A 12,250-nucleotide genomic window follows, 5' to 3' on the forward strand; every position below is an offset into this window, starting at 1 on the left:
ACACCCATTGCTTTCTCTTGCAAAAATTCCCTACCTCTCATGTTAATTTTTCTAGATACACTTCAGAATTTTGTCAGGTTCCAAAAAACTTTTGGGGCTATTTTATTAGGAATCAACTGTAATGTATGGATTAATTTAAGGAACTTTTTTTTTTTTTAAAGATTTTATGTCTTTATTCATGAGAGACCTAGGCAGAGGGAGAAGCAGGCTCCCCGTGACGAGCCCGATGTGGGACTTGATCCCAGGACCCTGGGATCACGACCTGAGCCTAAGGCAGACCCTCAACCACTGAGCCACCCAGGAGCCCCAGGAACTTTCTATCCAAGAACAGACTGCATGTGTTTTTGAACATGCCAGTCAGTGACCCACCTCAGAGCCCCTGATCCAGCATTTCCCTCTGCCAGAATGTCCTTGTCCTCAGCCTCCTACAAGGAGAGCTCCCTCTGTTCATACAAGTCTTCTCAGATCTACCCCTGAATATGCAATTTATTATGCTTATTAGATATAAACATCTCTCCCTGCTAAAACAGAAGTTCCATAGGGCAGAGATGCTCATGTTTTGTTCACTAATATACGCCAGGAACCTCAAACAGTGACTGGCACAGAGCCGAGACTCAGTAAATATATGAAGTATTTTTTTCTTAAAGATTTTATTTTTAAGTAACTCTACACCCAACATGGGGTTCAACTCACAACCCTGAGAGCAAGAGTTGCACGCTCCACCAGCAGAGCCAGCCAGGTGTCCCTGAGGTTTTCTTTTAGTGATAGAAATGCTTGGTGTAAAAAAAAAAAAATTAAAAAAAAAAAAAAAAAAAAAAAAAGAAATGCTTGGTGTATTTTGTTGTATGTTTTTATTTAAATTCCCGTTATTAAACAAAGTAATATTAGTTTCAGGTGTACAATACAGTGATTCAGCACTTCCCTACCATACATATGCTCATCACAAGTTCACTCCTTCATCCCCATTACCTGTTTCACCCATCCCTCCACCCACCTCCCCTCCAGTAACCATCTGTTTTTTTCTCTACGGTTAAGAGTCTGTTTCTTGGTTTGCCTCTTTTTCCCCCTTTGCTCATTTGTTTTTCTTAAATTCCACCTATGAGTGAAATCACATGGTATTTGTCTTTGACTTATTTTGCTTACCTTCCTCTCTCTAGTTCCATCCACATCGTTACAAAATGGCAAGATTTCATTCTTTATGGCTAATATTCCCTTCTGTATATGTATGGATATGGATATGTGTGTGTGTATATATATATATTCCGTTGTGCATGTATGTGTGTGTAGATAGACTTCCCAAATGCCAATATATATATATATATATACATACATATACAATGGAATATTATGCGTATACGTTATATACACACACAGATACATATGCCACATCTGCCCTGTCCATTCATCAGCCAACAGATACCTGGGTTGTTTCCTTAAGGCATATTTTTTAAAACAGATACTTCAATAGGAATAAATGGGCAGGGGATCCCTGGGTGGCGCAGTGGTTTGGTGCCTGCCTTTGGCCCAGGGTGCAATCCTGGAGACCTGGGATCGAATCCCACGTCAGGCTCCCTGCATGGAGCCTGCTTCTCCCTCTGCCTGTGTCTCTGCCTCTCTCTCTCTCTCTGTGACTATCATGAGTAAATTAAAAAAAAAAAAGAATAAATGGGCAAAGGAAATGAACAACCAATTTATTAATACAAACAAAAACAAAGTGTGGGGAGGGGGACAGAAATGCGAATACAACCATAATGAAAGCAGAGATATTTTCTCCAAAAACCGGGGCAGAGGTTAAAGAGATAAATGACACCACCTTGTGTTGGCAACAATGTAGGAAGCAGCCACCCTTACACACACCAGTCCGGAATATAAATAGTAGTTTGACAGTGTGAATCAAAATTTTAAATATGCATTCTCTTGGATCCTGAAATTCCACTCTTGGAAGTATCTTAAGGGAAGCAAGCAAATATTCTTCTGCTTGTAATATAAAAAAATCTTGAAATGACCTAAATGTCCAACAATATGGGCTGGATTAAATAAAGTCTGATACCGCTGTGTGTAAGCATTAAAAACAGTATTGGAGAACTACATTTTTTAACATGGAAAAAAAGTCTACATTATCTGAAAACAAGTTATTAAACAATAAACTTAAAGCGATCAATTTATTTTTTTAAATGCACGTCATGTATGTGAGTGTGAAGAAACAAAACAGCTGGCATGATATATACCAAAGTGTTAATGGTGGTAATCTTAGTCCTTCAGTTTTTTTTTCTTTAAATGTTTTCTTCCTATTAACATTTTTCTTAACAAGGGTTATCTTCAGATGGTGAGATTATTTCCTTTATTGTACCTTTTGTTTCTAACAGAATTGTGATTAGCAAGAATACTTCTGTTATGAGGGAAAAAAACCAAGTTTATTATAAAACAATCATGGGCCATTCCCCTGCCTACTCACACACGTGTAGACAATCCAGCTAGTTTAGGACTACGTGAGATGACATCCTGCATCCAGCTGTGCGACCGATTGTTTTTTTCCTGTAAAATGTGTTGTACATAGTGAAAGCTTCTGAAGGGATTGGACCACCTTCCTGGAATGCTTATGAGTCGGGCAGCAATTGGACGAGAGATGTTCCGGCGTCTGAAATCCTCTCAACATAGATCCTAAAGATGCAGTCCTGGGTCTAGCGACCTTCCACACTCTGGCAGCAGGCAGTGGGACGCCGAAAACAAATATTGTCCATTCTCAGCCTCAGGTTCCTCATCCATAAAATGGAAACAGAACCTCAGCAGATGGCTGAGTGAGGGTCAAGTACCTGGAAACAATTTGAAACCGGCAAATTGTTAGATGTTTATACTCAAGGTAACAACCCAGTGATCTGAGACTATAAATTTGCTCTGGTATTAAGCTTAAGTAAGCTTGGTATTAAGTAAAATTTGGGCTGATGATCCTCCAGGAGGATAAGACAGGGCTGTAAGCTCAGGCAATAGACGATACAATTCACCATGACCGCCCTTGTTTTATTTGCAGTATATCCAACATTGGTCCTGTTCTGGCCAAAAACTTGTATGTCTTTCCTATAAATTTCCAGGACACTTGAACTCCTTTGTAGATTACCCTGAAACTTTTAGAAAGTGACCAAAGCCCATCATTCTTCTTGGGTTTCTTTTTTTTTTTTTTTTAATTTTTATTTATTTTTGATAGTCACAGAGAGAGAGAGAGGCAGAGACACAGGCAGAGGGAGAAGCAGGCTCCATGCACCGGGAGCCCGACGTGGGATTCGATCCCGGGTCTCCAGGATTGCGCCCTGGGCCAAAGGCAGGCGCTAAACCGCTGCGCCACCCAGGGATCCCTCTTCTTGGGTTTCTACTGATGGATCTATCTGGAACCAGGAAGGTCTGCTAGACCTGCCAAGAGTCAGGTTGACCAGTACTGACTTCCCAATTGTCAAACCAATGGTTGTTTTAAATTGTATTTTAAAAATGAACTTGATAGACACTTGATATTATTAGCATCTCCTCATTCTCGAAATTAGTTTTCCTGACTCTGGACTCCTCTATTTAGCTCCCTGGATTTTTCTATCATTGCTCTGTGAGAGAAAATACACGGTAGTGGTAATAGTTCTTCTGTAAGTCAGTAACAGATTAAAACCTCGTATTAACTGCTGACTGAGACCTTGGACTAATTACTGATTACTGATAAGCCTCAGTTCCTTGTAAAATGAAGGTAATAATAACATGTACACCATAGAAATACCATAGAATGTCTATGCAAATTTTAAGAATAGTTCATGTAAGGCTCTGTCACTTGATAAATATTAACTCCCAAAGCTTCTTCTAACTCTAACACTACCCTTCCCCCACCTTCACTGTAGGAAACCCTCTGGAGTGATGTCTGGTGATCTTTTCCCCAGTCTCGGCTTCTGTTACTACCGAAACACAGATGGTGCCCATCCTAACCTCCAGCTCATCTCTATCTTTTGTGCACATTTCTTACCAACTTCTGAACATCTGCACCTGGATGTCCAACAGGCTGGCATGTCGTACTCAAACACTGAACTTTCTCCTTACCCCTAAACTTACTCTTCCTGGTGTGCCCTTCTCAAAGTCACCACCATCCACCAAGTCACACAGGTCAGAAACACTTCACTTGACCTAACTCCTCCTTCACTTCTCTCTTCTAACTTGGGATAACCTGCCCAGCATGCACAAGGTAAACTTTTGAGTCACCATGCTACAGCAATGGAACCCTGCATCTCATGCAAGTGTAACAGGGGTAAACACTGATCCAACCTGGACCTGGGACCACTGGGAACTTGAGTTCCATATTATTCAATGGTGGAAACAGTAAGGGACAAATCTGGAGCCGTTGGCGGCCGTGTTTCCCACCACTCAGAGAAACTCATCTGCTGGTGAGATAAAATGCTACTGACACCAAGAGAAGAAATAGTAGAGAGAAACCTAGAAGCATGTAAAGGGCTATTCTTTTTTTTTAATTTTTTAAAAGATTTTATTTATTTATTCATGAGAGGCAGAGACACAGGCAGAGGGAGAAGCAGGCTCCATGCAGGGAGCCCAATGTGGGACTTGACCCCAGGTCTCCAGGACCACGCCCTGGACTGAAGGTGGTGCTAAACCACTGAGCCACCAGGGCTGCCCTACAGGGCTGTCCTTAAGACCCAGGTGTCTCCCTCCTCTTCCTGAAATTTGGTTGCTCAACTGAATGAAGTTCAGATGGATTAAGTGTGAGACGTGGAGGGTTATACCCAAGACTCAGGAGGTAAGCAGGTGCCCTGTAATGCAGGACCCTAAACTGTATTAAAGAGTTTGGACTTTATCTTAAGAACATTGAGAAGAAATTCAAAGATTTTAAGCAGACAAATAACATGACTGATGAATTTTTGGGGGAAGATCACTTTGGGTATATTACGGAGAAGGAATTAGGGGTCTTAGTTCAGAGGGCAAAACTCAAGGCAAGGAGCCCAGTTAGGAGGCTGCAATGACCCAAGGAAGCAATGATAGCAAGACTGGGGAAATGGCATGTGTCTAAAGAAAAAATAAATAACAGTAGACTAGAAGAATTAACAGGTCATATGCCAAGTAGCCATAAGCAACCAGAAAGATACAACCATGAGTGCAAGCCCACCCACTGGGTTGGATCTTCTTGGAAACTGGGAGTGGTGGAGCCTACTGTGCTATAGCTCCAAGGACACTTCAGTGGGACACTGCTGACTGCCTCTTTCAAGAGCTGGCCCTTGCCCCAGCTGGTAGCAGTAGACCTTTCCAGTATCTTTCTCCTCATTCCTCCCTCACTTGGGTTGCTGGAATCTCGAGTAGGTTTCAAGACCAACTGAAAATAAAAGTGTGAGTGAGGATCACGAGAAGAGAAATCTGGGTGGCTACCAAGTCTCAATATCTTGGGAAGACTCCTGCAGCTGTGCCGTGTCAGATTGATAAAATAGAGAGGAAATAAGAAAACAGAAGGCCAGGGCAAGTTTCTTGAACTTAGTTCAAAAGAGTGTTAAAAACAGAACTTCTTGAAGGACATTCCATCGAAATGACCATTATGATGGCCTTCTATTGATGTTAGCCAGAGCTGGTCACTCTCAACGAATTACGGTAATCATGATGTTTGAGTTTCATGAATATGAGAGAGAGAGAGAGAGAGAGAGAGAGAATATTTACCTTTATGATGAATGTACCTTATGAAAACTGAAACAGTGACCTTTGTCCTAAACTATCCCCTCTCAGAACTCTCAATCCAGGAAGAATACGATTTCCTTTTCAATTTAAAAACAGGAACATATTAAGCTTAGGCTACAGTAAAATGTCATGTTGTGGCACAATATTCCCTTCCTGTTAGTAGAAATTACCTGTCTCGAAATGCACAGGAAAAAAAATTTAAAACAAGGAAGTGATTTTAAAGTAGTCATTTCCATGGGTAGGTTTTGTAACCTGTGAGGCAATCTCAACCGTCATCCCCTTACTCCTTAACTAGAGCTGAAACCTAGAAAAAGGAACCTTGCTTAGTTGGAATCCCAGACCTCCAAGCGGGACAATGTTGACTTCCTATCCCCATGGTCTCCTGAGAAGTTGCCACAGCACAATTGTTTGATATATTTTTGTTGAATTTTTGAAAATGTATATGTTTTATTAACTCACATATACCCGATGCCAAACCCACAGTGTGTGGTTGGTAAATATTTGTTGACTGAATGAGTAACTAGACCCCACCCAAACTATGACACATTGGTCCCCTGAATTCTTTTGCTCACTGTTCCATGCTTTCTCCTTTTCAATGCCATTCTCTCCCTTCCTCATTGCTATCATTTAAGAAACAGCACTGGTGCTCAGGCTCTGGAAATCCACAAACCTATTTTCAAAACACACGCACTTAGTTCTACTACTTACTAGGTGAACCATTCGTTTCACTTGTGGTTTCAAGTCCTTCACCGGTAAAAGAATAGAATCTAAACTGGAGAGCTCTTGTGGGGTTGACATCAGACGTAGCATCATAAAGCCTGAGCACAGTGCTTCCGAGGCAGTAAGCACTCAGCGACGCTGACATATATGGTTTTTTAGCTGCAACCCCATTCAGACTTTGTACTTCTCCAAATATTAGGATCCCACACACACAAACAAAAGGGCAAAATAATGGGATCCCTGGGTGGCGCAGCGGTTTAGCGCCTGTCTTTGGCCCAGGGCGCGATCCTGGAGACCCGGGATCGAATCCCACATCGGGCTCCCGGTGCATGGAGCCTGCTTCTCCCTCTGCCTGTGTCTCTGCCTCTCTCTCTCTCTGTGTGACTATCATAAAAAAAAAAAAAAAAGGGCAAAATAAGCAGTGGCTTCCAACCTGGGTTTTGCCGAACCCTCAGAGCCGCCGAAACTGTTCGATGTCAATTCCATCTTGCTACAAATACAGTCGCTCTGGGAAGGAGGGAGATGCTAGGAAGATGGGGAAGCCCCACCTTCTTTTCCAATAAGAGAGGATCCACTTGGATTTCTTTAATCAGTTGGAGTTCTTTGAAGACCGAAAACAATTCGCCTGCTGGAGTAAAAGTTAGGAACCGTTATCGCATACCATGTTGCTTCTCCACATCTGTTTTAGTGTGGCTGTGAAGACAGCTAGTTCCATTTCCAGTAACTGGCTGGGTTTTCTTGGGCAAATCACTTCACTTCTCCGCTCTCAGCTCCCCATCCCTCGAAATGCGGACTTTGGAAAGATAATGTTGACGGTTCGTGTTTTCATGTTAGTTTTAGTTCTGGAAATCTGAGAAGAGTCATTTTGAAAGGCTTAATAAATTAGAGCTCACCATTTAACTCCAGTCATCATTTAGCTGTATTATCCTGGGGCACGATACATATGCAGACACGTGTTGAATATCAAATGAGCGAGTGATTTAATTGTTGCTGGAAACGGTGACAGGCTGTTGCACCGACTGCGCCCTGGTGGGGCCTGTGCTAGGGGACGGCAGCTGTCTTCTACCAGCCGAGGGCCTGGGGAAGTGACAAGAGCATGACTCAGTAGAGTGGACTCCACGGTTTAGAAGTCTGGATGTCTTGCTTTTCCTATGACCCAAGAAATCGTAAATCCAATTAATCAACCAATCCTACTGATTATGTCACCCGTGCACATCCCAAGTCCACCTCTAGCCTCCTCAACTACCACAGGAGACCACTATCCCCGACTCCCTGCAATGGCCTCCTCAGCCCACTTCCACCCTTACTACTTCCAATCTGTTCTAAAGGGGTGCTCGCTATTCCCTGTGACTGGAACGGGCACGCTTCTCTCAGGCACTGTCACCCATTTCACCCTATATCTATGTGTTATTTTCTGTTTCTCCCGGGAGGCTGTGAACCCCAGGAGGACAGAGACCTTTCTTACTGCTATAGCCCATACCCGCTTCCCACCTCGTGCCTACCCCAAGAAGCCTTTTCAAAAATAATCAATGAATATGAATGCTCAAGGCTGAAACCACGTCTTAAACACTTAAATCTCATGTCATCAACACTGAGGGCAAGGCTGATGCAAAGCAAGCACGCAATAATGGATCGTCCCATGTGAGACTCATTTAATGAAGGGATGGCTCTCCTCTCTGGGTTTTATTTTTAAAGACTGTGTTTATTTGACAAATCGAGAGAGCCAGAGAGGGAGAGGGAGAAGCAGGCTTCCTGCTGAGTGGGGAGCCCAGAACCCCGGGATCAGGAGCTGAGCTGAAGGCAGATGCTTAACCAACTGAGTCCCCCAGGTGCCTCTCCTTTCTGGGTTTTAGACAAAACTAATTGAATCTTTTCCACTCTTCCAGTTGTGTGATTTTGAGCCTGGATCTCATTAACTGTAAAATGAGCTAATGCTTATTTCGCAGGGCTGCTCTAAGATGAGTGAAGGGCTCTGCAGAGCATCTTAGTGTGCCTTCCCAGTAACCCCACTAGCACTGGGGAAAGGTTCAGAGAAGAAGTCTTAAAAGAAGAAAGCAAATACTCAACTAGGAAAAAAGCAAAAAACACCTCCAACCAGCAAGTTTTGTGTACAAGAAGTCACAAACAACTCCCTTGAAGTACCTTGTCTTGGTATAATCCAACTTGCTATTAAAATGTTGATGGAGAAAGGGGCATGGTGGTGGGGGTGGTAGTCAACTTTGTTTTGCCCTATTGCAGATCCCTTCTAGCAATGACTTGACAGCCGTCTGCCACTTGGAGTTGTTCAACTATGCGGTAAGTAGTATTTATAAGAGAAAACGCAGCAGGTGCTCACAAGGATTGGGCAACTCTCCGGAATCTCTTCAGAGCATCATAACTGAAACCTCTCAGTGGCAAGTTTTAGGATAAAGTTGAACCCTAAACATGGCCCGCAAGGATCTGCCCTTTGACCACCATTTATGCCTCATTCCCATCCTAATCTCCTCCTTGTTCCTGGAGCTCTCAGTCGGTTAGTTTTCTTCCCATTTCAGCCACAGGACCTTTACACAAGCGCTTCTCTTTGCCTAGACCCCCCCTCAGTTAACTAGATTCTCCTTGATAGCTCAAGGTCACTTCTTTAGAGAATGCCCTGATCTCCAGCCCAAGTCCCAGAGTCTTCCTTCGATCATAGGGTTTCCCTTTGCAGTGATACGCCCAGTCGTGTGGATCTTTTTGCCTAACGCTCCTCTCCGCCCATAATTTGTACTCTAGGAACAGGATCAATGAGCGGCCAGGCTCAGGGCCCGGAAAGTTCCCGGCAAGCGGTAGGTATTCAGTCAACAGCTGTTGAATAACCGAATAAATCAGGTTTCCAGGGCTCGTGCGGGGACTGAGTACGCAAGCGGGGGCCGGATCCCTGCCTCCCCTCCGCGCCCCCGGCACAGGGCCCGGCGCCTCCTTCCTGCAGGTGGGCGACCCCTGCACCTGCCCGTGCCCCAGCCGCAGTGTGCGGAGGAAGGGGTGGGTTTAAGGGCGGGTGCTGGGGGCCATGCGTCGGCAGAACCGAGGGCAGGGCCGGGTGGGCGCCCCGGGCCCCCGCGAGGCCGCCCGCAGACCCCTCGCGCCATCCCCGCGGCCCAGAGCGGCGCGTCCACCCGAGCTGGCCCGTGCGCCCAGGGCGCGCGCGATCCCCTGCCCCAAGCCCCAGCCCCGGCCCCAGCCCCGGCCCCAGCCGCAGCCCTCCCGCCCCCGCCCAAGTCCGGCCCCGCCGCCGCCTCCTCCCCGCCTCCCGGGTTTGTCCCGCCCGGGCCCAGGTCCCCGCGCGCGGAGCCAGCAGGTGCCGGACGCCCGAGAGGGCGCCGTCCCCCCGCGGGCGGGACCATGAAGGTCGAGTTTGCGCCGCTGCACATCCCGCTGGCTCGGCGGCTGCAGACGGCCGCGGTGCTGCAGTGGGTCCTGTCCTTCCTGCTGCTCGGTAAGGACCGCGCTCGGCCCCCGGGACCAGCCCCACCCCGCGGGCTCCGTCCCGCCCTCGCCGACGGTCGCCGTGCGAGGACGCGCCGGGGTCCTCCGGGCCTCCCTCGGTGCACGCCGGGGCGGGCAGGCGGCGGGGAGCTCCCGCCCCCTCGGGGCCCCCTCCTGGTTGCTCCCCCGGGGCCCCCTCCTGGTGGCTCCCCGCGTGCACACGAGCTCACTCGGGGCCCTCCTGGTTGCTCCCCCGCGTGCACACGAGCTCACTCGGGGCCCTCCTGGTTGCTCCCCCGCGTGCACACGAGCTCACTCAGGGCCCCCCTCCTGGTTGCTCCCCCGCGTGCACACGAGCTCACTCAGGGCCCCCCTTCTGGTTGCTCCCCCGCGTGCACGAGCTCACTCGGGGGCCCTCTGGTTGCTCCCCCGCGTGCACGAGCTCACTCGGGGCCCCCTCCTGGTTGCTCCCCGCGTGCACGAGCTCACTCGGGGGCCCTTCTGGTTGCTCCCCCGCGTGCACGAGCTCACTCGGGGCCCCCTCCTGGTTGCTCCCCGCGTGCACGAGCTCACTCGGGGGCCCTTCTGGTTGCTCCCCCGCGTGCACGAGCTCACTCGGGGGCCTCCCCTTCTGGTTGCTCCCCCGCGTGCACGAGCTCACTCAGGGCCCCCCTTCTGGTTGCTCCCCCGCGTGCACGAGCTCACTCGGGGGCCTCCCCTTCTGGTTGCTCCCCCGCGTGCACGAGCTCACTCAGGGCCCCCCTTCTGGTGGCTCCCCCGCGTGCACGATGGTTGCTCCCCGCGTGCACACGAGCTCACTCGGGGGCCTCCCCTTCTGGTTGCTCCCCCGCGTGCACCCGTAGCGCACGACTGCTGGCCAGCTGCTCTGCGCTGAGCTGCTGCGGGCCTTACCTACAGCCGCGGGCTCGGCTGGCAGATACACAGCCTGGTGAGGCCTGGCGCGTGGGTGCACCAGGTGAGGCCTGGCGCGTGGGTGCACCCAGATGTAACCAGGACCCAGGTGAGGCCTGGCGCGTGGGTGCACCCAGATGTAACCAGGACCCAGCCCAGCCACGCAGCGCTGCTCTCTAGACCCACAGAAGGCAGACACTGTCTATCCGCAACGCAAGTTCCTGCGGCTAACTTTTGCGTGTTCTGAATCATCTCCGGGCAAAAAGGCACCTTTGTACAAGGAAGGGCTGCCCCAAATATCAGATGGGGTCGGGTGGCCTTTGTATGTAAAGAGCTGGACTGCATGCTGTGTTCTAGCGGGTTCCAGAGCTAACTCCATCTAGAAAGAGGCAGTGACTAGATGGAGCGGGTGCTTGACCTGGGTGCTTTGTCCCCTGCATGTTTGTTCAGCTCTTGGAGTAAATGGGGGATGATATGAACGAGGGAGGAATTCTCAGGAACTTGCCCTCTTCTGAAGGCTAATGTCATTTGTGTGCCACAATGAGGTCATGGGTCATCTGCCACAGAGGCCACAGGGATAACAGTAATAAACTCATTGCACTGTAGACCTCTGCATTTTTGAAATGGTTTCAAATTTTGTTTTGAAGATTTGATTTATTCCTGAGAGACATAGAGAGAAGCAGAGACATGGAAGGAGAAGCAAGCTCGTGACACGGAGCCCAATGCAGGACTCAATCCTGGGGCCAGGATCATGCCCTGAACCAAAGACAGATGCTCAACCGCTGAGCACCCCCCGGGGGCCGTCCCAGGTTTCACATTTTGAATGCGTAGGTCAGTGGCTCTCCACCCTGCATTCATTTTAGAATCACTGGAGGAGCTTCCAAAAATTTCAGATGCCTACCTAGGCCCTGTCCGTAGAAGGTCTCTTTCATCTGTTAGAGAACGGAGCCCATGCATCAATGTGGTTTTTTTTAAGATTTTATTTATTTATTTGAAGGGGAGATAGAGAGGGCAGGTGCGCCCACAGGCGAGGGCGCAGGAGCAGGGGAGGGAGGAGCAGACTCCGTGCTGAGCAGGGAGCCCCATGCAGGGCCCCATCTCAGGACCCCAGGGTCACGACCTAAGCTGAAAGCAGACGCTTGCCTGAGCCACCCAGGTGTCCCTCAATATTTTGTGTATCTGTGTGAATATATAAATATGTGTGTGTGCGTAAACACAGACTCTGCAAGTGACCCTAGTGTACGACTCGGGTTTACTGAAAAAGGCACTTCGAACCGTTAGCACATTAAGTCCCCCCGGGCCAGGCTGTGGACACAAGTGTGCCAGCATCTCACTCCATTTTGAACTAGAGCAGAGGAGCATTGACGTAACACTCACTGCGGGCCTGCTGTGTCCCCTCCGTGCCATACGCTCTTCACAGCCACGCTCTGAGGCAACGGGTGTTGGTTCCTGCCCTCGTTGGACAGAGGGGACC

At 48.4% G+C, this 12,250-nt stretch overlaps 1 protein-coding gene and 1 long non-coding RNA gene across 5 annotated transcripts in view; one reads left to right on the forward strand and one right to left on the reverse strand.

Annotated features, from left to right (window-relative positions):
• Window positions 1-1,680: 1,680 nt before the first annotated feature.
• LOC121480759 lies at window positions 1,681-9,642 on the reverse strand. The gene is made up of 3 exons (XR_005985098.1): window positions 7,314-9,642; window positions 6,854-7,048; window positions 1,681-2,813 (listed from the first exon to the last, which is right to left on the reverse strand). It is a non-coding gene; the product is annotated as an uncharacterized LOC121480759 (long non-coding RNA).
• A 50-nt stretch (window positions 9,643-9,692) lies between these two features.
• The window catches only part of MOGAT1 (monoacylglycerol O-acyltransferase 1), a 53,010-nt gene continuing 50,452 nt past the window's right edge, over window positions 9,693-12,250 (forward strand). For 3 of the 4 annotated variants that reach the window (XR_005985097.1, XM_041737633.1, XM_041737632.1), the window contains exon 1: window positions 9,694-9,874. Coding sequence is in view for 3 of the 4 variants with exons in the window: in XM_041737633.1 (XP_041593567.1) it covers window positions 9,781-9,874 (94 nt within the window). In the remaining variant the exon portion in view is untranslated. Of the gene's footprint in view, window positions 9,875-12,250 lie in introns of all 4 variants that reach the window. The other variant, XM_041737631.1, reaches the window with a different exon arrangement.

This window comes from Vulpes lagopus, chromosome 22, assembly GCF_018345385.1.
Source record: "Vulpes lagopus strain Blue_001 chromosome 22, ASM1834538v1, whole genome shotgun sequence".
NCBI lineage: Eukaryota > Metazoa > Chordata > Mammalia > Carnivora > Canidae > Vulpes > Vulpes lagopus.